The sequence below is a fragment of the Eucalyptus grandis genome, chromosome 6, assembly GCF_016545825.1.
Source record: "Eucalyptus grandis isolate ANBG69807.140 chromosome 6, ASM1654582v1, whole genome shotgun sequence".
In the NCBI taxonomy this organism is placed as follows: Eukaryota; Viridiplantae; Streptophyta; class Magnoliopsida; order Myrtales; family Myrtaceae; genus Eucalyptus; species Eucalyptus grandis.
The window spans coordinates 15,485,182-15,512,970 of record NC_052617.1 but is presented as its reverse complement, the minus strand read 5'-3'; the positions used below and the strand labels follow the sequence as shown (position 1 = coordinate 15,512,970).

General features: G+C 38.5%; 1 protein-coding gene across 1 annotated transcript in view; it reads right to left on the bottom strand.

Annotated features, from left to right (window-relative positions):
• Positions 1-3,381: 3,381 nt before the first annotated feature.
• LOC104448580 (probable leucine-rich repeat receptor-like serine/threonine-protein kinase At3g14840) overlaps positions 3,382-27,789 on the bottom strand; it is a 40,108-nt gene continuing 15,700 nt past the window's right edge. Inside the window, 3 exon segments of the mRNA XM_039315577.1 lie at positions 3,382-3,831; positions 4,970-5,120; positions 6,637-6,874. Coding sequence (XP_039171511.1) covers positions 3,436-3,831; positions 4,970-5,120; positions 6,637-6,874 — 785 coding nt within the window. The 3' untranslated portion in view covers positions 3,382-3,435.

Below are 27,789 nucleotides of genomic sequence, written 5' to 3'. Positions count from 1 at the left end.
AAATGCGGCTTATTTTCATGGGGTAAGTTTTGATCGTGATCTTTGAATTTAGTGGATTTTGCAATCGAATAGCCGAACTTTTATTTCAATTTCCTAACCCAATGAATTTCCATTTTCTTTTTTGCACTCGATACATTTTGACACAAAACTATAGGCCAATCTTTCCAGTGTCAATTGATATGTAATTTTCGTGAACATTTGTGGAATACCTATCGAACGAGGCTTTGCCTTGGAGCCTCATCTTCAGTTCTTTAAAAAAAAATTAAAGCATAGCAACGAGAGAACGTTAGTTCTTTTCTCATTTGGCATTTTCTTTTAATTTTTTTTTTGGATATTGTTGAAACTTAAATTTTGAGGACCTATTTAATCATTCATAAATTACATAAAAAATTATAGATTAATTTTTAACTCCTATGAAAAATAATTTTCATTAAATTGTATGGCACATAGACATTTGGGGCATTTACATTAATAGTAATAGAATTAAAAAAAGAAAAAGAAAAGAGATAATAATATGTACATGTTTAAAAAACAAAAAAGGAGCGAAACCGGGCCGGGGATGGACCGGCCCGGCCTCCTTCCGTCTTTTTTGTTCTCTTCCCACTGGCCCCAGCTTTTTTATATTTCCTGGCCCAGCCCTCTCCTTTTTCTCTCCTCTCCTCCTCCATTCCTCTTTCCCGCTCGCGACGAAAGGAGGGGACAGGGAAGGACGTACGAGGCTGAGCAGACGCAGGAACCGTCCGACCGGAATTGGGGTGGTCGGGCCAGGCCGGCAGGACAGCTGGCGGTGGCAGGAGCCATGCGCGCCTGTCGGTCGGCCAAGCTTAAAAGGGAGAGAGCGGTGTGAGTTGATGGGGGTTCGGACCGATAGAAATCGGAGGGAGAGAGTGAGCCGAGAGGGAGGCAGATGCGTAGAGAGCGAGAGCAGGGAGCGAGAGCTAGCGTCGGCCGATATCGCGGTCGAGCACGAACCCTGTCCAACGACCACGCTCGGTCGACGTCCTCAAGCCAAACGCCCGGTCGACGTATCTTTGCTGCTGCTTCCCCGGGCTACTTCCGCACCCTCCCATACCGTCAATGTCAGAAGAGCCAGTTTCCAGTGAAAAGAATGTGAAGGAGAAGGAGGAGGAGGAGCCCATCTGCATTGCCTCTGTACCCACCAACCCCAACCCATTTTGCTCTCACTGCAACGTAGCAACCCAAAAGGCTCTTTTTGCGCGCAGAGAGAGAGAGAGAGAGAGAGAGAGAGAGAGAGAGAGTTTTTGGATTCTGGGTTACATTTAACGTAGGTGGGTGGGGAATTGAGAGAAAACCAGGGGTCATGGGTCCACTGAGATAAAGGGCATTGCTGGATTCTGGGCTACTTAGGCTGCGTTTGTTACTGTTTCTTTTTTTCTGTTTTTAAACAACTTTTTTGTTTTTTTATTCCTGGGAACAAAAAAGAAATAAAAACGCGTTTGTGTGCGTTTTTGTTAAAATTATTTTTTTGTTTTAAACACATCTCAGTATAGAAACAACAAAAAAAAAACAAAAAGTTATTTCTTGTTTCGAAACAAAATTTAAGAACACTTTTCTTCTTCTCTCTTTTTTTTCTTTTTTTTTTTTTGGCTGGTCGCAGGCCTCGGCCATGGCCGGCGACCGCCGTCGAGGGTCGGCGACCTCGCCGAGCATCGCCGGCCCTTGGCGAGGCGAGGCCGACCTCACGCCGAGCGGGCGAGCTCGATCTCGCCTAGATTCGCCGGGCGGTGGCTCGGCGACGCCGAGCCTCGCCGGTCGCCGGGCGAGCTCGAGCTCGCCCGGCCAAGGCGAAGCCGGCGAGCCTCACCGTGGCCGGGCGAGGCCGCCGGCCCTTGTCGGCCGGTCGCCGGTCATGGCCGAGGCCGGCGATCGGCCAAAAGAAGAAAAAGAAAAAGAAAAAGGAAAAATAAATAAGAAAATAAGAAAGAAAATAGAAAAAAAAAAATTAAAAAATTAAAAAATTAAAAGAAATAAAAAAATTATACAAATTTACCAAACGTGTTTCTGTTCATTTTTTATTCCCGAAACAAGTTTACCAAACGCGTTTTTTTATTCAAAAATAGTTCCCTGAAACAGAAACACTTTTTTCTATTTCTGTTTCCTAGAATAATTTTTAAACAGAAATGTTACCAAACGCGCCATTAATGTACCTTATTTGTATTCTTTTTCTGGTAGCTACTTAAAATACAAGATTTGGTTTCCATTTTCGGTGGATGGTGGGACTAGGAATTTATATAGGATTTAGGAAGTTGCCGCAGATATGCTTCTTTTTTTTTTTTTTTAATGGCTTGGCTTTGCTTGGCTGAGCTGTGAGCTGTAGTTGTAGGGAGCAGCAGCCAATCACTGCCTTTGATGTTGACACTTCGAATTGGTGGGGTCAACCAACTCGCCGAGGGACGACAAGCTAGTCCCCTCAGATCTCAAGGGGAGTAAACGACGCCAGTGAGATTTCTAACTCGTTTAGTTCTCTTGACATTAATGTAAGACTACTTTGGTGACCTGAGTATATGTCCTTAAAAAGATTTCAACTGAGATTTAATCCACACATTGAGATTCCCTAAATGTAAAAATACCAAGAAGGTAAAACTTGTAATGACCAATTTGGGATATGAAATAATACAAAAAAAAAAGGAACCCCTCCATGGAACTCGATATCTCTATAAATCAAGTGGACAGGAAGCAGAGGCTTTCCTATGAACAAAAGCTCTCTTCCTTTGGTGAACCTACGCACTTAACTGTCACTGAGAATCCAAGGTAAGTCCCCTAGCAAGGGCTTACGGAGACAATTAATAGAAATGAAGTATCGTGCTGATGAGGCAGGAATCTACCATCTATAAGAAACAGTGACTAGACATGCAAGTTTTTATAGATAATTTTTTTGTGGATGTAGTATTCTATATTATCATTTCTCACATATGGAATAGATGAAGTTGGCGGAGCATCATCCACACTAAAGAGAGAAAATTTGGCACTTCCTTAAAATAATTCTTGAGGAGCAATGTATAACAGGCCTAGCTCGGGGACTAAAACACATCCAGAGCAAGAATCTGCCACTCCGCACATCTCGAAATTCAAAAAATGAAAAGCTTCCATAATATATTCCCACCCTTGCAGTGGCAATCATCCACATCATACTTGCGTGAGGAAGTGATTAACAATATCGAAAGAAACGGCACGAATACAACCATCAAACAACAAGCCATCGTCTTTTGGCTTTCCCCAATAAGTTGTTTACAATACACAATTACTACACCGCATAATAGTCATCGTATTCTTTATAGCATCTATACCTTTAGTTTCAAATGTGAACAAAAGAGAAACTTAGAAGCGGAATTTAAGAGTTCCTTTTGATGGATTACCAAATAAAGCCCTAGGTCTTTCAAAACAAAATTAACTCAAAACATAGCAAACCATTTCTTATTTTCTATTCTGCCAGTAATCAGTATCCGGATTTATCGGATAGAGATCTTTAGCAGATGTAGATGAAGCGGTTCCAGTCCACGGCCCATCAGTGAGCATGCTCTTGGTGATATTCTCATCAATTGCCTGATCTTCGTCACCTTTGAAATGCTTCCTCATGGCCTCAATTGTCTCCTCCGTTATGATAGTGTCCTCAGAGTCCAGCAGTGGAACAACAACCTTGCCTTCAAGCATGCTAATCACAGATGACATTGGCGGCCTGAGTGCTGGAGTCGCATTAGTACACAGCAGAGCTACATTTATCATTGCCAGCACCTCCTTTTCGTCAAAATGAGAACCCAGCCTCTGATCAACTAGATCCATCAAATTTCCTCTCTTCTTCAAAACTCGTGCCTAGAAACAGAAATGGAAAGGAAGATATTTCCCTCAAGCTACAGGTACTGATCAGTTGTAGAATATGCTCAGAATACTAAAACAGGAAAAATTTCATGACAAATGCAGTTGATAAACACCTGCTAGTTTTTTACCTCCTTCGTAACTTATATTTGGAAGGAAAAAATCGAACAAGTCAATACATATGAAACATGATTTCTCTACCATTTTTAACTAAAAGTTAGTAAACTTAAACACTTGTTAATCACTTACTAACATTCACCGGTTGCAAAAAAATTACCACCACTGATTTAAAATTACCAGCTCTTATTGAGTATTACAGGCAGGGATTATTTGTCAGTTTGTCGTTACAAGAAACAGGAGAATCGTCCATCAATGGTTTACACCCTAATAATCATTGTTCTAGCTAGTGATTGGCTTAACTTAAAGCACAATAAAATCTAATTTTTGGACTCAATTACATGGATGTGAAGAAGTCAAATCTAAATTGAAAGTATATCAATATTTGGGTCAAGCATGGTCTTGAAAACTTTTTAAATCCAATACTAATTGTCAAAACTGCAAAGTACTCGACCAACTTGTTTGGCGCTAATGAAACTACAGGGAGTATGAATGTCACGCATAAAACTATGAAGACCAAAACAAAACCAACCCAAATTTTAAGGACCTCAAATTTCAATAAATAGAATTGTCTTCAATCCAAAAAATAATCTACATGATCCCTTCTTTCAGGAGGCAGCCCATTGTTTCGAGTTTCAATGTGTCACTAGGTAAATTCCAGTTTCAGTTTCTCAGAACCAGACTAATCCGTGACCACCCCCATCCCAAGTCGCTCATCTTGAGCGTGAACACCATGGGCCGGCTACTGCAAGGATTACTTGCTCCTTTCAAATTCAGTAACAAGAATAATTGGATTAATTTTAAATGACAAATTGCACTTAACGGCATGACAATTAACGGCATGACAATTCGTTAAACAGGTTTCAATAGTTGGTAACTGTAACTCTCATTTGCAACCATTAAAGTGCATATGAGGAGTTCTGTACTATGTTCACACTTCCTTAATCCATCTCTCAACCAGCACAAGCAAAGATTTCAATATCATAATAAGAAACTTTTTAATGCTAGAGTTAATTACCCAATCGAGTAGATAAAAGCATTTCTCCTTCTTCTGGTAACTGGTGTTGCTCCGGCCACTAACAACTTCTAAGGCAACAATGCCAAAACTATAGACGTCGGCTTTTTCAGTGAGGTAACCATGCATTGCATACTCTGGTGCCATATATCCACTGCATAACAAGAAAAGAGCTGGTGTTTGCAAAATGGCAGATGTCTTAAATTGCACTTAATATTTTCTTCCAAAGACCATCCCTCTTATCTTCCTAAAATACAAAATATAGAGATATTCCTAATCATGACACAATGGTCTCAAGAGTCAAGGAAAAAACAAGTGCATTCTAGAAATTTTTCAGTAGGATTCCGCTGAGAATATTAAAAAAAAAAACAAAAACAAGACATTTGTGGGTTTTATATAACTTTCAGGAGGCATATAGCTCCATAGTTGGAAAACAAGTGCATCCTTATAACTTGGAAAAGAGGCTCATTAACTGAAAAAAGAGTTGGAAACTGGCTGAGACAAGGTCTGAATACATAGGCAGCAGCAGTAGGAGGATTCCTAAAGCCAAGCCCAGGGGCAAGAAAACTTCTTAATATTGTTGTTGTCGACGTTGCTGTAGCAATAGAAAAACAGCCTTACATTTTCTCACTAGCTTTCTAACCCTTGTGATTCATGTGCCTTTCTTTGTAATTTTGGTTTTATTCTTTTGTAATTCACTTGAAAGTGCACCATCTATGTTTATGTCATGTGAAATATATTCACGAAAAATTGAACTTTTCATGCAAAAGAATATATATAGATAATTTACATCGAAATCCGTAACGTATAGTAGTTGTTCTTATTCATCAAATTGTTTTACATTAATTAGATTGTCATTGGAAAAACATAATAAAAACAATTAAATTACATGTCAATATAGGTTGTTAAAAAGTATCGCGTCATAATTGTATCATAATATTTTCATATGCTCTTTGCAGGAGAGAATATATTAGGTAGGGCATACTGGATTACCTTCCGAAATGTTTTTCTTGACTATTCTTAATGTATTAAATGAAGTGTGTAGAATACAATCAATCTTTTGATTAGTATCTCAGGTAGGCGGATAAATTTTTCCAGAAACTGTATTAGATCATCTAAGTTTGTTGAGATAATGAAATTGTTTGATGTTATAGTTATTTTTCGTTAAGCAATTGCTGTTAGAGTTAGTTCTATGTTTTCCCTGATCAATCACATTCTTTTCATGAACAGGTTGACTTTCTACACATGTCAACGCAAACTTTTGAAACATTTGAACATGCTTATTATATATTTTTCTGTATGTATACAAATTCTATATGCCAAAAAATAATTTCCTCATACAATAATCAATGTAAACATAGGCGAATTAGGTCTGTTGCCTATAATATCAACTTATAGCCAAATTAACAATTACATAAGTTAATATTAATGGTAGAGTATGTAATATAATTAACATTTTTTCCTTAGTTAACATGAAGAGCGGTGGGAGAGGCATGGAGCTTTGCGGTTAAGCCCCATTCGTTGAGCACCATGCTTTGGGATGATGTGAGTCAGCCACAGAGTTCCATTCGATTCACTTTTCTTAAATTAGACAAGATTTTTCTACTCCATTCTTTTATGTTGTCACTTACTCCTAATAAAGTTAACGGAACATAAAACAAGAAACTTACTAAGTTCCAGCAATCTTGGTGCTAATATGTGTGTTGTCCTCCTCATCAAGTTTTGCTAAACCAAAATATGATATTTTAGAGTTGAGATCCTTATCCAGTAAAATATTAGTAGCTTTAATGTCTCTATGCACAATCTTTAGCCTTGACTCTTCGTGAAGATATGCCAACCCCCTGGCAATACCCACACATATCTTGTGTCTTGTCCCCCAATCTAGCTTTAATTGAAATTCTTCAGGACCTTCAATTGTATCGAAAACATCAAAACTGCTTTCTTTGCCATGTCATTAATCGAAGACAAGTGAAGCACAATGTGATATCAAATTACCAAATAAAGCGCGAGTAAGACTGTTATTTTTCATGTACTCGTAAACCAGCAAAAGTTGATTTCCTTCAATGTAGCATCCATAGAGTTTTACAAGATGTGGATGTTGAAGAGTAGAAATCATCCCAAGCTCGATCACAAACTCACGATTTCCTTGCTTTGATTTGGATGAAAGCGCTTCACCTTTGCTATAGTGGTGCTGTCGACGAAGACCCCGCAATTGAACTTTGGCATAAGATTTATGCTGTCAAGATTTAGATACATTGAATGCTGCTTTCTACAATTCTTTTCTATTGGGAATTGGGGCAAGTTAGGTCACCGATTTTCCAGCATACCTTGTATACGTAACCAAAACCACCTTCTCCAATCTTATTGGCAGCGTCAAAATTGTTTGTGGCAGCTTTAATCTATCGCAAGGTAAATGAACCAATTTGCAATGCTAGAACCTTCAAATCTGCATAGCATTGTGGAGGTGGAGTTTGAAGGATCGGTGAATGTGTCCGATTAGTAGGTCATAGGACAGCTTCTTTTTGAAAACAGATTTTTTTTTTTTTTTTTGTAAACAGACTAGTTTGTTTATGAAAATATGGTTTTTGGTGAAATTGTGATCTTGCTTTTCTATCCCATATTTGTGTTGACTGGGGATTTGTTTATTCGCTTCCGCATATGCAATAAAATGAATGGGTCGGCGACACATTTTGGGATGTCGCAATTTTATTGATCACAGAGAGATGCGCGCGTGCTCGAGGTTCGGGGCGTGATAGTACAAAAGGTTACATTTTTAGTCACTATAATTCTCAACTTGGATTGAAAAAAAAATTAAAACTCCTTCACAGTAGAACATAGTTAGTTTACTTGCTTAGTCGCCTAAAGCGTTATTAGTAGACTACACTATGACATCGCTGGTTTAAAGGTGATTCGATGTTTGACCTTTTAATTACTTTTTTTTTTTTGGGTCGAAAACCTTTTAATTACACCTTTTATTATTGTTGACACGGTGAGTTTTGAACTCAACAAGAACTGATCAACCATGCAACGAGGGGACAATCATTGACGGATGGTAAAGTTCTACGACAAGAAACATGCATGCATGTGTCATGGGTTGGTAGTTTCTTGGCCGTGGAATAACCCATGTGGCGCCTAGCGAGCGAAATTTGCTAGGCCAACCTTCTTTCTATAGTTGTTCCAGTGAACAATATGTCAAGTAACTCTTTTATATAAGATCGTACCACGCCCAGCTCCTCTCAGGCGTCTAGTCCATCAAGTGAGAAAATAGATTTTTTTAGGCTCAACAATTGGTTTCAGCCTGCCATGACCTCATCAGGAAAGCAGCATAAGCTCTTGACCAGTTTGTGCACGGGAGGCTAACCCCACTTTTAGAGCTCCTAAGTAATGTAATCATTCTATTCTAGAATTCCTAGCATCAACCGTCCTGACGCTATTCTCACAGGCCAGTTGTGTTCATCATCTCTACGTCCTCACTCTTTAGTCGATAATCCCAAGCTTCACTCCCAAGGGTTAACGGGTACGGGAGAATCACGGATTGTGACAAACTCCCCCACTTAATTCTGCAATGCCTTCATTGCAGGCTGTCCTATCGCTTCCCTGCATTTCCCTAACCATCAATGCCACTCCCTAGGACTTACATAGATGACAACGCTTGCCCAATAGAACAAGTCACTTCACTCTATTGCTTGCTTCCCTTGATCAAAGTTATTCGTGAATCTCCAATCACTTGTGCTCCCCGACAAGTGTGGCACCCCTAGCCAACTGCACCCCTGTGGTAGCACCTTCTTTCACCTACTAAGCTTCTCCTGATCTCTACAAGCCAACAAAGGGTCTCCCTTGGTGGAAACATGATCGCAGACCTCTTCTTGAGATTTGCACATTGATCTAGGAACGTTAGCCCCATTTAGCGAGTAATTCGGTTCCTTTCTATACCCTCGTTGCCATCACATAAGCTAGACGAGAGTCACATGTTGTCCGAGCCCTCTCTAGCCGCCCTCACAAGATAGGGAAGACCATAGGCTTTTCCCCGAATTGCCCACCTACTGGAGGGATCCTTGCTCTGATACCATTTGTCATGGGTCGGTAGTTTCTTGGCTATTGAATAACCCATGCGGCGCTTGGCAAGCGGAATTCGCCAAGCTAACCTTCCTTCTATAGTTGTTCCAATAAACAATAGTGAGTATCTCTTTTATACGAGATCGTATCACGCCCATCTCCACTCTAGTGTCGAGTCCATCAAGTGAGATAGCAGATCACTTTAGGCTCAACAATTGGTTTCGGCTTGCTATGGCCTCATCAGGAGAGCAACATCAGCTCCCGACCAGTTTGTGCATGGGAGGCCAACTCCACCTTCAGAGCTCCTAAATAATATAATCTTTTTATTCTAGAACTCTTAGCACCAACCATCTTGACGCTATTCCCACGAACAAGTTGTGTTCATCATTTCTGCGTCCTCACTCTTCACTCGATAATGCCAAGCTTCTCTCCTAAGGGCTTATGGGTACTAGAGAATCACGAATTGTGACATGTGCATTGGCAACAGGAGTCTCCGGAGACAATTATTCGTTCCTACCAATAATAAGAACCTGACCTCCATGATTTGGCAATTTGCTTTTGCGTTCATACTCTAGAACGCGAAATTTACACTAATGAGCTTCTTTGAATTTTTTATGTACCTCTTTTCTTTTTGTGATAGGAAACTTTCCACGCAGACATTTCGTTGTGTTCACAAGAAATGTCAATCTTTCACATCTACATGATGCTTCCATGAATGTGTTTACACATCGCATTGTGAACGTATCGGTACATGCATTAATGCAGTTGAAAGTTGATTCGGACACTAATGAGAGTAAGTGTGGGCTGGGTTGAAGATCTTCATTTAACCGGTGAATGTGTCAAATTTGGGAAAATTATTATATTAGGTAGGCATAATATAATTTTCAGCATATAAATAATATCAGTCGAAGCATCTAATGTGACCAATCTTAAATTTTGAGACCCACTTCTCCCTTAAGTCTAATCATAGAAACCCATGACCCACACGTATTTAATTTCTCTATTACTTTGTTTTCCAATTTGATTTACATGTTTCTAATCTTGATATTTTCTAACTTTATTTTGATTTTAAATGCACATGCCATCATCTAATGAGAGGAACATAGATTAAAAGACAATGTGAATAGATGAGATCCGCCACTTATTTTGAAAAAAAATCATTTTCATGCTTTGCCAATTTCTTGACATTAACTCATTTCCAATCTCTAAACCTTCCTATGTCCTATAAAAATATCTAAACCATTAATGCTTTTCTAGTGATATCGGTCGTTAGTATTCATTTGAAAACCTACCCTTTCATGAGTCATGGAAAAATTACCTCTATAGCTTGCCACAAATTTTATCTTAAACTAAAATATAAGTTCATTTTTTTTTCATAGTGACACGCAATTATTAAACTGATGATAGTTATAAAATTGACAAAAAAAAAATTCCCAAATATCACTATTTAAATAAAATTTCACTAACGATTGCACCTATAGTCATAAATCAAACCTAAACCTAAGTGATTTAAGAAATATAGATAGATGGAAAAATAAGTCATCTTACCTTATAATGATGGCTGCTCATTGAACGCGGTCCGACTTGCATTCTCTGACCCCCCAAGTTGCAAAAGTTAAAATCCAACGGCAACGGTCAATGCCAACTCCATAGCGGTATTGACTTCACTTAGTTCCCAAAATTCATTGCTTTGCATTGCACAAAAACGAACCATTTTTACTGAATTTTTAACACAGAGTTAAGAGAGAGAAGGAAGGAATGGCATGGCATTGAACTGTCAGATTTCATTTATTAATTCGATAAGAAAGTGAAAAGTAACTACTAGAGGTAATGGTCCACCGAGATGCAGGTGCTTGTCGGATTCCACTTAATGCACCCCTTCTTTTTGTTCTTTTTTGGTTAGTTACTTAGGAGACAGGATTTGGTTTCCAATTTCGGTGGAGGTCCGCCGGTTAAGGAATCACGATTAACGAAGTTGCAGCAGATCTCGCTGTTTTGCTTTGCTAGGTTGTAGTTGTTGTAGCAGCGGCTAATCACCCGCCTTTGATGTGGACACTTCAATTTTCGTCGTGGGATGTTAAGTGTCGACTTGATCAATATTCACTTAACGGGAAAAGTGTTAAAAAAGTCATAAACTTTTTACATTTATACCAATTTACTCATAAACCCTTTTTTCGGTGTTAATTTAATCCTAAACTTTTTTACTTTGTGCCAATTCAATCATTTCCGGTTAATTTGATTGGATTTTGCTAACTGTACGCCGTTCGGTTGACTTGGCACAATCAGTGTTGACGTGTACAACTTTTAATAATATATATTTTTTATTTTTTATTTTTTATTTTTTCCTTCTCCTCCTCCTTCTTCCAGTCAGTCGCCAGACCTCGGCGACCGACCTGAGGTGACGGTTGGCGAGCCTTGTCGGTGGTCGTGAGGGTAGCCTCTTGCGGGCGATGAGGCTCGCCCTTGTCGGATCTGGCAAGAGCCGAGCCTCATCGGCCATGGGCAAGCCTTGCCGCCCCACGCGAGGCCGCCCTCGTGGCCACTCGCCTCACCAGTTGACGCCAATTGTGCCACATCGGTTGACTAGCGTCCCGCCAACAAAATTCAGCCAAAATTAGCCGGAAATGACTGAATTGATACCAAATAAAAAGATTAAGGTTTAAGATTAAATTGGTATAAATCTAAAATGTTTATGACTTTTTTAACACTTTTCCTTTTGCTCGATGCCCACCTCTCAGATCTCAGGCGGAGTAGATGAACCCATTAAGCTTTCGGTTTCGGTTTCAACTTGTTTGATTCTTTTGACATTAACCTAAGATCATTTTGGGCATTGACTCATAATATAGAACCATCGATGGAATGGAAGTAGTCTGCTGATGAGGTAGTAATCTACCATTTGCAAGAAACGGCGATTGGACAAGCAAGTTTCTTTAGATAATTTTTTTTTGTGGGTAGACATACATGTTTCTCTTCCATCATTTCTCAAAGATGGGAAAGATGAAATTGGCCGACCATCATCCACACTAAACACAGAAAAAATTCGCATTTGCTAAGAGAAATTCTTGAGTAGCAACAAGTAACAGGTTGAGCTCGTGAACAAAACACGTCCAGTGCAAGAACGTGCCACTTCGCACATCTCTCCATTCAAACAAATTAAAAGCTTCCGTAATAGATTCCCTCCCTTGCAGTGGCCACCATCCACATCGTTATTGTGTGAAGAGGAAAAACTTGCAACATCGTTTCTCTTTGAATAACAATATGGAAAGAGACGGCGCAAATACATACACCAAACCACAGGCCATTGTCTTTAGGCTTTCCCCACTAATTAGTTCACAATACACATTTAATGCACTGCATAACACTGGTTTTCTTTATATTATCTATACCTTCAGTTTCAAACGTAGCGAAAGAGAAACTTCAAAGCAAAATTTAAGAGTTCCGTCGCAAGGATTACCAAATAAAGCCCTAGTTCATTAGCAGATGCAGACGAAGCGGTTCCAATCCATGGCCCATCAATGGACATACTCTTGGTGATATTCTCACCAACTGAATGATCTTCGTCACCTTTAAAATGCTTCCTCATGGCCTCAGTTTTCTCCTCAGTCATGATAACGCCCTCAGAGTCCAGCACTAGAGTAGCAACCTTGCCTTCAAGCATGCTAACGACAGATGACGTCAGCGGCCGGAGTGCTTGAGTCGCATTAGTACACATCGGAGCTACCTTTATCAACTAGATCTATCAAATTTCCTCTCTCCTTCAAAAAGTATGCCTAGAAACAGAAATGAAAAGCGAAAATATTTCCCTCTCAAGCTTCAGGTACTAATCAGCTGCAAAATATGCTCTAAATGCTCTAAATACTAAAACAGGAAGAAGTATATTGTGTCCCTTGATTATTACGAGACAAATGCAGCTGATAAGCACCTGCTAGTTTTCCATCTTCGTTACAGGGTATTATAAATGGATAAAATAATCGAATGACTCAAATACATATCAAACATGATTTCTTTACCGATTTTAAATAAAAGTTAGTAGTACTAATGGTTAACCGGTCGCCAACAAAATTTCAAACACTACTTTAAAATTGCCAGTTCTTATTGAGTTTTATCAGCACAAATTATTTGTGGGTATCATTACATGAAACGGTAAACTCGTCCTTCAATGTTCTTGATTTTGCAACTCAGGTGACAATTAGATTTAATGAGGATAATAATGATTGTTTTTGCTAATGACTGGCTTAGTTTAAAGCAAAACAAAATCTAACTTAAGGACTCGACTACATGAATGTGAAAAAAAATTATACCTCAGGCGAAAGTATATAACCACTGGGGTTTGCTCTAGTGGCCACCCTTCCAACATGAAATGGGGAGGTCAAGGGGTTGGGGTGGGGATGATGTAATTTCATATGTGGGTTTCAACTCCTACGCCCTGCAAGGAGGCAGGGCAAAAGTTTGAGAGTGAGAGTTAGAATAGGAATAGAGTAGGACCGACCAAAAAAAAAACTGAAAGTATATGGATATTCGAGTCAAGACATGGTCTTAAAAACATTTTAATTTAACAAAAAATGAAAAGATTCAATTGTAGTGGAAATAATTGTTTGACCCTAATGAAACTGCAAGGAGTATGAATGTGAGAGTGAGCCAAGAAGAGAAATTGCCAAAATTCAATTGAGAATGACGAGCACAAAGAAGAGATATCGAGCCGAGAAGAGAATCATCATCATTTCAATCTCAAGCTTGATGCATAGAGAGAGAGAGAGAGAGAGAGAGAGAGAGAGAGAGAGAGAGAGAGAGAGAGAGAGAGAGAGAGAGAGAGAGAGTGGTCTTAACTTCATGAAAGAGGGAGAACGGACAAAGACTCTTTGCTTTTGTATGTTTGCATGTGAGTGTGAGAGAGTGATGTCTAAAAGTGAGAGAGATGACCCAAAGTCTTCCTCGATTGTATGGATATTCATCTAGAATGGAATTGTTAAGCTTTTGTCCAAGTCTTCTATGTATTTCTATTCATCCAGAATTGAGTGAGCTTTGGTTCGACTTTTCTTGCACTTTAACTTTCTTGGACTACAAATTTTCCTTCAAGAGAGAGAGAGAGAGAGAGAGAGAGAGAGAGAGAGAGAGAGTGGTCTTCACGAAAGAGGGAGAATGGACAAAGACTCTTTGCTCTTGTACGTTTGCATGTGAGAGTGAGAGTGATGTCTGAAAGTGAGAGAGAGACAACCCCAAATCTTCCTCGAATATAAGGACATTCATCTAGAATGGAATTGTTAAGCTTTTGTCCAAGTCTTCTATGTATTTATATTCATCTGGAATTGAGTGAGCTTTGGTTCAACTTTTCTTGCACAATAACTTTCTTTGACTACAAATTTTCCTTCAAGAGAGAAAGAGAAAGAGAGAGTGGGAGAGAGTAGTCTTCACGAAAGAGGAATAATGGACAAAGACTCTTTGCTCTTGTACATATTGATGTGAGGGTGAGAGAGTGGTGTGTGAAAGTGAGAGAGAGACGACCCCAAGTCATCCCCGTTTGTCTTAATTGTAGGGATATTCATCTAGAATGTAGCTGTCTTGCGTAATAACCTTTTTCATATTGCCAATTTATCCAATAAAAGTCTTTTAATTTCTTTTTCCCTCTTCTCATATTGTTCTTCAATGACAATAGTCTTTTCCATTTCTCTAATTTCTGTTGACACTTAATTTTAGCCGTTGACTTAAATTTAAGTTGCATAGAAAATTAAGGATTAATTTTTAACCTATAAACAAAGAAATTTTCATTAAATTACACGGCAGGTAGGCATTAAGATCATTTGCATTAATAGTGCTAAATTTTACTAATTTTTATAAAAGAAATTTTTTTAATTATTAATTAAAAACTTAAAAATTTAAAAAGAATTTGATATAGAAAGGAAGCCGGGCCAAGCCAACCTACTCCCCTCTCTTCTCCTTACTTGCAGCCCGGGCCGGGCCCATTCTCTTTATTTTTTTCCCGGCCTAGGTCCCTCCTTACTCCCTCCTCCTTCTCCCCTGCTCACCCGTGGGAGACAGAGCACGCGAGGGACCGCCGTTCGTGCGAGGGACTAGCGACACAGGAAGGGACCGAATTGGCATCAAGTAAAAAGATTTAAGACTAAATTGGCACAAAAAAAGGTTTATGACTAAATTGGCACAAATGCAAAAGATTTATGACTTTTTTTAACACTATTCCCTTCACTCGGCACCCACCTCTTAGATCTTAGGCGGAGCAGATGAACCCATTAAGCTTTCGGTTTCGGTTTCAACTTGTTTGATTCTTTTGACATTAACCTAAGATCGTTTTGGGCATTGACTCATAATATAGAACCATGGATAGAATGGAAGTAGTCTATTGATGAGGTAGTAATCCAGCATTTGCAAGGAACAGTGATTGGACAAGCAAGTTTCTCTAGATAATTTTTTGCGGGTAGAAATACAAGTTTCTCTTCCATCATTTCTCAAAGATGGGAAAGATGAAATTGGCCGACCATCATCCACACTAAACACAGAAAACATTCGCATTTGCTAAGAGAAATTCTTGAGTAGCAACATATAACAGGTTGAGCTCCTGAACAAAACACGTCCAGAGCAAGAACGTGCCACTTCGCACATCTCTCTATTCAAACAAATGACAAGCTTCCGTAATAGATTCCCTCCCTTGCAGTGGCCACCATCTACATCGTTATCGTGTGAAGAGGAAAAACTTGCAACATAGTCTCTCTTTGATAACAATATGGAAAGAGACAGCACGAATACAAACACCAAACCACAAGCCATTGTCTTTAGGCTTTCCCCACTAATTAGTTCACAATACACAGTTAATGCACTGCATAACACTTGTTTTCTTTATATTATCTATACATGCAGTTTCAAACGTAAGCAAAAGAGAAACTTCAAAGCAAAATTTAAGAGTTCTGTCGCAAGGATTACCAAATAAAGCCCTAGTACATTGAAGAACTAATATACTTAGAACACAACAAACCATTTCTTACTCTCTCTTCTGCCAGTAATCAGTATCTAGAAGTATTGGATAGAGATCATTAGCAGATGCAGACGAAGCGGTTCCAATCCATGGCCCATCAAATGGACATACTCTTGGTGATATTCTCACCAACTGAATGATCTTCGCCACCTTTAGAATACTTCCTCATGGCCTCAATTTTCTCCTCAGTCATGATAACGCCCTCAGAGTCCAGCACTGGAACAACAACCTTGCCTTCAAGCATGCTAACCACAGATGACGTCAGCGGCAGTCGCATTAGTACACATCAGAGCTACCTTTATCAATACCAGCGCCTCCTCTTTGTCAAAGTGAGAATTGAGCCTCCTATCAACTAGATCTATCAAATTTCCTCTCTCCTTCAAAAGGCGTGACTAGAAATAGAAATGAAAAGTGAAAATATTTCCCTCTCAAGCTTCAGGAACTAATCAGCTGCAAAGTATGCTCTAAATACTAAAACAGGAAGAAGTATATTATGTCCCTTGATTATTACGAGACAAATGCAGCTGATAAGCACCTACTAGTTTTTCATCTTCGTTTACGGGTGGTATTATAAATGGATAAAATAATCGAATGACTCAAATACATATCAAACATGATTTCTTTACCGATTTTAAATAAAAGTTAGTAATACTAATGGTTAACCAGTTGCCAAAAAAATTACCAACACCGCTTTAAAATTGCCAGCTCTTAATGAGTTTTATCAGCACAAATTATTTGTGGGTATCATTACATGAAATGGTAGACTCGTCCTTCAATGTTCTTGATTATGCAACTCAGGTGACAATCAGATTTAACAAGGACTAATAATAATTGTTTTTGCTAATGATTGGCTTACTTAAAGCAAAAAAAAAAATCTAACTTAAGGACTCAACTATATGAATGTGAAAAAAAGCTATACCTCAATCGAAAGTATACGGATATTCGGGTCAAGACATGGTCTTGAAAACTTTTTAATTTAACAGAAATTGAAAAGATTCAATTGTAGTGGAAGTACTTGTTTGACCCTAATGAAACTATAGGGAGTATGAATGTGAGAGTGAGCTGAGAAGAGAAATTGCCAAAATTCAATTGAGAATGACAAGCACAGAGAAGAGATATCGAGCCGAGAAGAGAATCATCATCATTTCACTCTCAAGCTTGATGCAGAGAGAGAGAGAGAGAGAGAGAGAGAGAGAGAGAGAGAGAGAGAGAGAGAGAGAGAGAGAGAGAGTGGTCTTCACGAGAGAGGGAGAACGGACAAAGATTCTTTGCTCTTGTATGTTTGCATGTGAGAGTGAGAGAGTGATGTCTGATAGTGAGAGAGACGACCCCAAGTCTTCCTCGAATGTATGGATATTCATCTAGAATGGAATTGTTAAGCTTTTGTCCAAGTCTTCTATGTATTTATATTCATCCGGAATTGAGTGAGCTTTGGTTTGACTTTTCTTGCACAATAACTTTCTTGGACTACAAATTTTCCTTCAAGAAAGAGAGAGAGAGTGGTCTTCATGAGAGAGGGAGAATGGACAACGATTATTTTCTCTTGTATGTTTGCATGTGAGAGTGAGAGAGTGATGTCTAAAAGTGAGAGAGAGACGACCCCAAGTCTTCCTCGAATGTACGGATATTCATCTAGAATGGAATTGTTAAGCTTTTGTCCAAGTCTTCTATGTATTTATATTCATCCGGAATTGAGTGAGCTGTGGTTCGACTTTTCTTGCACAATAACTTTCTTGGACTACAAGCTCATGTACATCTTGATGTGAGAGTGAGAGAGTGATGTGTGAAAGTGAGAGAGAGACGACCCCAAGTCTTCCTCAATTGTCTCAATTGTAGGGATATTCACCTAGAATGGAGTTGTTAAGCTTTTGTCCAACTCTTCTTGCATAATAACCTTTTTCATTTTGCCAGTTTATCCAATAAAAGTCTTTTAATTTCTTTTTCCCTCTTTTCATATCGTTCTTCAATGACAATAGTCTTTTCTATTGCTCTAATTTCTGTTGATACTTAAATTTTAGTCGTTGACTTAAATTTAAGTTGCATAGAAAATTAGAAATTAAATTGTAACTTATAAACAGAGAAATTTTCATTAAATTACACGGCAGGTAGGCATTAAGATCATTTGCATTAGTAGTGCTAAATTTACTAATTTTATAAAAAAAAATTTTTTAAATTATTAATTAAACACTTAAAAATTTAAAAAGAATTTGATAAAGAAAGGAAGCCGGGCCAGGCCGGCCTACTCCCCCTCTCTTCTTCTTCCTTGCAGCCCGGGCCGGGTCCATCCTCTTTATTCTTTTCCCCGGCCCAGGCCCCTCCTTACTCCCTCCTCCTTCTCCCCCGCTCACCCGCGGGAGACAGAGCACGCGAGGGACCGCCGTCCGTGCGAGGGACTGGCGACGCCGGAAGGGACCGCCGGCTAAAAGAGAAGAGCAGGCGGCAAAGTGACAATGCTGCAGATCTGTCCAAAGCAGAGCACAGATCGGCGCCAGAGCAGGGGGGAGGAGAAGGGACCGCCGGTGTAGCCCAAGGACCGGCCGGCGAGCGAGAGACCGGAGGCTAATGGGCCTCCGCCGATTGGACTCTTCCCCAGGTCGAGAGCCTATAAAGGGAGGCCTCTGGACGCTGACCGGGGAGTTCGCAGGGGTTCAGGACAGAAGAGAGAAAAGCGAGGAAAAAAAAAGGTCCGTGGTGAGAAATCGAGAGAGAAACTGAGAACGAGCGAGTGTCCTCCGGCGACGGGCACACTCGAAACCCGGCCGACAACCTACCGACGTCACCCCCTTCCCGAGCCGAAGCCACGTTAAGTCTCGGTTCGAATCTTGTTTGTTCTCCTTTCGGGTTCGTCGAGTTCCCGAGGATTCTGGCTCGGAGGCGCGCGGGGCGACCGGACATTGTCCGATCAATCGAGCTCGCCCTCATTCGCCGCCCCCGAGCCGGTTAGGGAGCACCACCGACGGCCCCTTTTTTTTCCTCCTCGTTCTGTTTTTGTGCCCTGATTTGGGCTCGCCGGACCGGGCTACCGTTGTCTGGTTCGTGCGAGTTCGGATACCGACCATGTTATGCTTTGTTGCTGTTAGGCCCTGGTTTGTCCCTTGCGGTTTGTCTGGGTCCCGTTTGAGCTTTCGCTTGTTACTCAGACTGTGCACGCCACCTACTCGATGAATAGCCTACGTTAGATGCTCATTCGTGTTCTTTGTTGATGGCCGAGACTTGCTGATTTTCACGTTTGTACTGAGCGCAAATGAGTCGTCCCCATTGAAGTCGAGTTTTACTGGTTCATTGCTTGCGGATTTTGGTCTGAGCTTGCGTTTTGGATATGTCGACCTTCTCCTCATTCCATGCCCACCACCTGCTCGACGGAATGCTTGAACCAAGCTTGTGTAAACCTGTCTCTGTGCTATGCATCGGAGCTGACCGCCATGTGTTTGTGACAATGCCTAAACGAAGTCACTTCCTCGTTTGAGGATTTTTTTTTTTCCGAAACACCTGGATGTTCTTTTTTTAGAAAAATCATAACGTTCGTCCTTAGTTCACTCAGTTCGCATTCACTTTCCTGTGATTCGAGTTCACGACTGTACCTTTTTTAAGTTTGAGGATCGAATATGTTAGTAAGTCCATGAGCGTTATGGGCTTGTTTAATGTGGGGAGTTTGAGTGTGATTCAGCATTGACAATTTTGCTATGACCACATTTCAGATTTAGGTTATTATACAATTTATCGTTGGTGGAGTCCAAATTCCATTATTCTTAGAAACTTCATTACCTTATTCGGGGGTATGGCCGTGGAGACCCAATAATGTGAAGGCCAATGAAATACCCTTCGAGCCTACAAACCAATTAAGTCCAAATCTTCGGCCCTTGACCCAATATTATTTGCATGCTGGTGGTGGTATCATATATGTTAAATATAATCAATGGAAAGAGTTGTCCTATTAGAGTAGTTACAAAACAGAAGTATCATATATGTTGAGCTTGGATTCTAATTTAGACATACAAAATAATATTATCTTAGGATTTTTTAGGACAACAATTAAATTGCATGGTCGTGGAAATTGAAAGATTTGGCATCATAGTCTATCCCATTTATTAATGGGTGCTTGTACATTAGGGTATCTAAGTCTCTATTGATGTCGACAGTGTTTAACACATGCTCTTTCTTGAGTTGCTTATAAAAGCTCTCTAACCTGGTCTAGAGATAACAACAATTAATTAATACTAGAACAATTAATATATGTCCATGCACGACTTTCTTTGTTTTGGCTTCTAAAAAGTCCGATCATTTTTAAACTCAAATATTTGAACAACATAGAAAAATAAATCAAACTTTCAAGTGCTTATAAATTTATTTTAGAAAAAACAAGCCAAGTTATGTGCGTACCTAGATATTTGAAGAAACTTTTAACTGTTTACATAGTCATCGTTGAAAAAGGCTGAAATTTTCCAATCACAGCGTGAGTCATGGAATCGTCGATGGAGCATGTTCTAAGTTTGATCGAATTTGGAACCGGAGCGTGAGGGTTTTGTACTTTGATTTGCTTTGGCCAAAGATGGCCTCTTTTATCTCCGTTCCATGTTATAAATCTAGACACCAACAGCAGAAAAATCACGACATCTAAAACAGAAGTTTAGACTTAGACCAAATACTAATGATTCCACGGGTGAATTCATGCACGAGACTTAAGCAAACGTCATCTTCAATGCATGTTTAATCAGATTAATGTTGAGTCATTGAGGGTTATTTTAATTTTGTCAACCAACACAATTATATTGGACTCGCAATCTGAAACTTTATTTTGGAGGCATCAGACACATCAACCCCCGGTCAAATAAATTAGCAGAAGTGGGATAGGAGAACTCTCTTCCATGACTTAAATTTTTTTGAGTCGGTCAAACCAGCACAAGAAGGACATGCAATTTGTCCATTCGTACTCCGGCCAGATAAACTAGCAGAAGCGGGAAAATCATTGATCTTCTAGAGAAGACTTGCTCGCAATCCGAAACTCGTTAACTTTTAAAAATATTTTATTTTTTAAAAATTTTATTAACTTTTGTTTTTATTTTTTCTTTCTTCCCGACTTGTCATCAGACCAACTAGAGGCTAAAGTCGGCGAGGCATTGACAAGGCCTCGCCATCATGGGTGAGCTTGCCCTCACCTATATCCGGCAAGGGCGATGTCTCGCCTAGCCATGGCGAGGACAAGCTCGCCCATGACAGCTAGGTTTGGCCAATTTAGGGTTAGAATAAGAAGAAGAAAGAAAAACAAAGAAAAAAAGAAAAAAATTCAAAATATATATACATATATATATATATATATATATATATATATATATTTAAAAATTGTCACATTAGTATTGGTCAAACGGTGCTAATCAGCAATCATGTGAGTGTTGGCTAACCAAATTTAGTCGGATGGATTGAATTGATACAACTACAAAAAATTAAGGACTGAATTGGCAAAAAAGAAAAATTTAGGACTTAATTGGAAAAATTGCAATAGATTTACAATCGCTTTGGTAATTTTCCGCCAAGATGGACCGTGACAGAATGATTGAAGATTGTTTCATGCAAAGCCACAGTTCAGTGTTGTAATTAATCGCGATTCACGACGACTGGTTGTGCGCTACAAGTAGAACTCATGGTTCTGAATGCATTGAAGCCATCGCTTAATTAAACCTAATCTGGTGTTGTTTGGCGGTTCTGCCGCATATTCTGGATATCATTAATTGAATGCTTTGCAAGTCATTGTTATCAGTCAGATGTCTTAACATTCCATCCTTCGTGCGGCCTTCATCAAAGGAAAATTTCTCAACACCTTCGCGGGTTTTCCCTGCTTTGATCGGACGCTTTCCTCATCAAATGTGTCGTCGACATTATCCTGTTTCATCTCCTCACAAAGAACCACAAAGTGGACAAAACTCCCAATATCTCTTTTCATTTACGTATCAAGTGCAACCACTCAGACAAGAGTCGATTTTCTCACATCCAAGCCCCAACTCTTTCACCATCTTCTTTGCCTCCTAATGAGAGGAAGGCAAAGATGTTAGGCTTCAATCGACATCTTCAGCAACTTCGTAAAAGGGTTTGCAGACCAACCACCCGAAACTTTTAGTTGATACAAGAGCCCAATTTGGATGAAGAGGTTCATCACAATCACCACCACAACAATTTGGTAGTTTTTCTGCTTCACAAGGAATTAGTGGTTTATCAACAATTCGATCAAGGTAAAATACTGTGTTTACTGAACTAATGATGTTTTACCAGCATTAGTGTCTTTATAGATGTTAAAAAGATGGAGTATACTGATTAAAAAAGCATATAAAAGGAAAGATTTCAAAGACATGCCAAACATGTTTTCAAAATTCCCATTCTTATTGAATTTTTTAGTCTTCCAAATTAAACATGTTTTCAAGAAAAACAAATCGAAAACTATTGAATACATTTGATAATAGTAGTAGATATTTAGTTTCATATTGTATTAAGCAATAACAAAGTAAATTGAATTAATTACATAGTAGCTTAATAAAAATATAAAATGAAAGATGATTAATTAAAGAAGGAACTTCTTATGAATCCATTGAAAAATGAACTTATTTTGTAAAAAAAAAAAAATGATAGATTTCCTTCTTTGTTAAATTAATAGTTCATCAACAATCCGATCAAGAAAAAAAAATAATTCTTCAACCGATTAATCTCATTTTACAACAAAATTGAAAATATATTTTATTTTGAATATCAACGAAATGAATAATGTGTTTATTTGAGTAAAAATAAATTCCTGTAAATTAATTTTTGGGACTTTCATGCGTTTACTTGAAAATCATTCGTGGTGAAAGAAAATTATTCATACATAATGTGTTTATTTGAGTAAAAGAAATTCCCGTAAATTAATTTTTGGGACTTTCATGCGTTTGCTTGAAAATCATTTGCGGTGAAAGAAAAATATTCATACATAATATGAGGAAAATGAATTTCTTAATCTAAAAAGGGGAAAACATTTTTTTTTTCAAAAATGATTTTCATGGAAATCTTTTTCCCTTATTATGAAATTTTTTCTGAAACAAACGTATTCGAAAATTAAAACTTTTTCCCGAACAAAATAGGCCCGAAGGTTGGATCTCCGAGAGTATCTCACATGAGAATCACACAAAACCTTGTGTCCATGTTTACATCATGTGTAAGGTGTTAAGAAAACATTCCCTAAAGTAATTTTGAAGTTTAACAAAACTTATCCATAGTAAAAAATTTTGATTATGATGATAAGTATTTTTTAGATGGAAAGTCTGATGGGATATGATCAGATGGTGTCAATCAGAATCAAAGTTGTGGCTTAATTATTTATTTCCTTATATGTTCTGTCAAATGGCTAGAAAGGAGATAATATACTCATGCAACAACTAGTGACGATTGGTTGGATTTCTTGCCTTACATATAAGGAGTTCCAAAGGAAATTTTCCAATATATCTCTTGAAGATTTGGATTTCCTTGAATGTTGTGCATGAGGCAAAGCATTTTTTCCAAGTTGAAGCACTAAACTATGGAAACCCAAATTACTGTATGGAAATCAAAATCTATGTAAGCTTCATCCTTAGCAACCTGGAAGTAGATCTTCTAAGCAAGATTTAGACTAAGTGGTAGATTGGCTGGATAATCCTCCTGAAGATATGTCCAACGATCAGCTTGTATGGGGAATAGTATAAAAAGAGGTCTCGAAGTTGAAAGGATAAACATAACACGAGAGAATCGAAGCTTATAATTTCAAAGTCTGAAAGAATGTTTTCCAATCAAATACATTTGTCTCTATGAGCAACATTGTGTAATCATTTAGAGGTCGAGAATTTGTGAGGAGTTATCCACACTAGCTTTAGTGTTCATTGCTCAGATCTTATAACCTCCGATTGGTTTTTAATAGTGGAATCTGGCCAATAGGTTTATAATGTGGGAGAGTAGACGTAAGCTTGCAAAAGTCGAATCTTTATAATCTTTTGTGTGTAATTCTCTATCATTTACTATGTTTATTTTAATTGTGATAGAAATGCACGTCGCTAAGATTTGACCACCACACTCTCTGTCACTAGAAGCTATATCTTCATAATATTACTTTAATTTCTTTTAATTTCTGCAATATCTCCTATTCACCCCATTTATGTGATAAATCTAGCTATAACAATTGGTATTAGAGCATGGTTATTCTTTATTGAAGTGATTCAATTACTTCTAAGTTAACGATCTTTCTATGGCTAGCAATATTGCATCAGGACTTATGGAAGGACAGAGTTACACAAGGTCTTCGTACTTTAACGGAAAGGACTACAACATCAAGAAGAACAAGATAAAAGTATTCATCAGATCCAAGGATTCCTTAGAGTGAGACGCAGTTCTGAAAGGTGTAAGACCTCTGGCCTTTTCCTCAAAGGATATGGATAGCAAAAAGCTTGAAGTCGAAGCTATGTTTGAGGTAGAAATAACCAAAAGAGAAGTTTTATATGCTAAAGCAGTTTATTCTTATATTGTGCATTATCTCCTTCAGAATATAATCACATATCCTCATGTGAATTTGCTAAAGAAATTTGGGACAGGTTGCATGTGACGTATGAAGGAACCGATTGAGCCAGCAATATGAAGCCTTCAAGATGAAACCTGAAGAAACTGTAATTGACATCTTATGCAGATTTACTGACATTATCAATGGGCTAGCGTATCAAGGGCAACCTATATCAAATCCTATGAATGTGAACAAGATACTTTGAGGACTATCAAAAGAATGGAACAACATTAAGACGTCCATTCAAGAAAGTCAAAGGATATCATCTCTCTGTGGATGAACTCATGGGAACTCTCCAATCTTATGAAGAAGAACGTTTGACCAATGAAAACACTAGAGGTAAGAAAGTAATAGCTTTAAAATTTAATCTTGACTCTGATGATTCAGATTTAGAAGATGACGAAGAAGATGATGAGGAAATTGCACTCATCATGAAGAAGCTTCAAAAGATGGCCTAAAAAGGAAAGAAATTCAAAGAAAAAAAAACCATTCAGATCATCTAAGCAAAAAGAAACTTCATTGGAAGAGATGAAAACAAAAATGTGGTCTGTTTCAAGTGCAAAAAGCAAGGACGCATCAAACCTAATTGTCCCCTTCTGAAGAAAGAAAGAACAAGTATGAGAAAACAAAGAAAGTGCTGAAGGCCGAAACATGGAGTGACATTGAGTGTGAGGAAAGCGACAAAGATTATGCTAACACTTGTCTGATGACAAATTATGATTCTGATGAAGAAATTGAGATACCAAAGAAGAAGAAATACAAGTGGTAATCAAATAGCAGATGCTCGAGACACATGATCAGTGACCCAAGTAAGTTCATTAAACTTACAAATTTTAATGATGGAAGCATATCTTTTGAAGGGAACAACAAAGGAAAGATTATTGGTAAAGGAACAATTGAGATCGGAAACCTGACCAGAAGAGATGTATCCTTGTCAAAGGACTCAATTATAATTTGATCAACATCAGAAGCAGTCTTTCACGGGAAGGAAACATGGAAATATATACTTACTGGATATAAAAACCGATGACATTTAATGTCTTGTATCAATTGAAAATGAAAAAGGTCTTCGGCATAGGAAGCTTGGACACATCACTACAATGCAAATTTTGGAACTTTTTTCGAAGAGACTAGTACAAGGATTACCAGATCTAATGTTTGAAAGATCTGAAGTTTGCTTAGTGGGTGCCCTTGGTAAACAGGTAAGAAACTCCTTCAAACCCATTAATTATGTAACTAATAATCGTGCCTTGCAGCTTCTCCATATGGACATCTTTGGACCAACAAAAACACAAACAATAATAGTTGATTATTATATAAGGTACATGTGGGTTTTCTTTCTTGCATACAAGCATGAATTAGTTTCTCACTTTTCAAAATTTGTAAAAAGAATTCAAATGAAAAATGATATTCAATTCTTGCACCAAAATGGATCATGGAGAAAAATTCAAAAATCAAAATTTCATAAACTCTTGTGAATAAAATGGTTTTGAGCATCAATTTTCTGTAAGAGTTTTTCCTAATGTGGACTAAATTAATTGATATTGTAATTTACTGTTTTTACGGCTATCGTAAAACAGGGTTGGTCTAAGGTGAGATAGAAGGTTTCTTAATTAGTCTAATATGGGCTGGCTAGTGTGGGTCGAGTTGAGCCTGACCCGTAATGAGAGGGACTGGCTGTAAACTCTATAAATAGTGCTCAAGTCTCTCCTCTAACCCTAATTCTCACATGTATCCTCACCTAATGGGTGTTTACCTAACGCTGCACGTGAGGGGGGCCGCCTCATTGAGCCAGTGATACGGAGGGCAATAGAGGAGAAGGACTTGATGTGTGGATCCCCTTGATATATGTGGGTAATTCTTTTTTCCTGCTTCCGCTTTATATTTGATGGATCCCAAAACAGGTGCGTTAATCTTTCTACTCAATTACGTTCTTGTTCTGGTTATGAAGATCTTGAGATAACAAATTTGTAGTATTATTATTTACTACAGAGGTCTCAAGGGATCTAAATATATGGTGGTCAAAATTTTTGACCAAAAGCAAACAGTACAGAAAGGTGACGTTTTAATATAGTATATATTTCACAGATGATGTGATTGCAGATCCACTAACTAAAGGCCTACGCTCGTATGTATTTGAGTGACATATTGTTAGCATGGGCCTAGAAGCATCATGAGATGCTGTTGTTTAGTGGGAGCTATTTTGGCTTTACTCTAATAAGGGTTTCATCTGTATTCGTTACATTTTGTAACGGTTTGATATGTATCAACTTTTGCATTCAATAAAATATTTTTGAATGTGTTATTATTATGTTGAATACATATTGATAAAGTCTCAAGGGATTGTATAAACCTTGAGTGAAGGCTAGGGGCATCCGGTTATTAGCCTTGTGCATATGTCTTGTGATACATAAATAAATGTTAACCATAAGGACAAGACATATGTGGGTTCATTGGAACCATAAAGCATTCTCTAGTGGCACAAGTTTTTGTGACGCCTAAAGTTAAGGGAATGGTGATCGACAAATGGGATCTCTCTATGAGAGATGTTATCCATTGCCACACTACCATATTGAATCCATATCAATAAAGTTGAGAACATTCGTGACCATGGAAGGCTTTGTGTGTATACATGCAGTTACCGCCATGATTCGGTGTTTAAGACTTTATGGGATATGATTGACTATTAAGAATTATCTCGGACCAAATGTGCGCACATACAAGATGCGATTTTAATTAATATAGTCCAAGTGGGAGAATGTAAGAGTTTTTCCTAATGTGGACTAAATTAATTGATATTGTAATTTACTGTTTTTACGGCTACCATAAAACAGGGTTGGTCTAAGGTGAGATAGAAAGTTTCTTAATTAGTCTAATATGGGCTGGCTAGTGTGGGCTGAGTTGAGCCTGACCCGTAATGAGAGGGACTGGCTGAAAACTCTATAAATAGTGCTCAAGTCTCTCCTCTAACCCTAATTCTCACATGTATCCTCACCTAAGGGGCGTTTACCTAACACTGCACGTGAGGGGGGCCGCCTCATTGAGCCAGTGATACGGAGGGCAATAGAGGAGAAGGACTTGATGCGTGGATCCCCTTGATATATGTGGGTAATCCTTTTCCTGCTTCTCGCTTTATGTTCGATGGATCCCAAAACAGGTGCGTTAATCTTTCTACTCAATTACATTCTTGTTCTGGTTATGGAGATCTTGGGATTGCGCAATTTGCGTCCAACATTT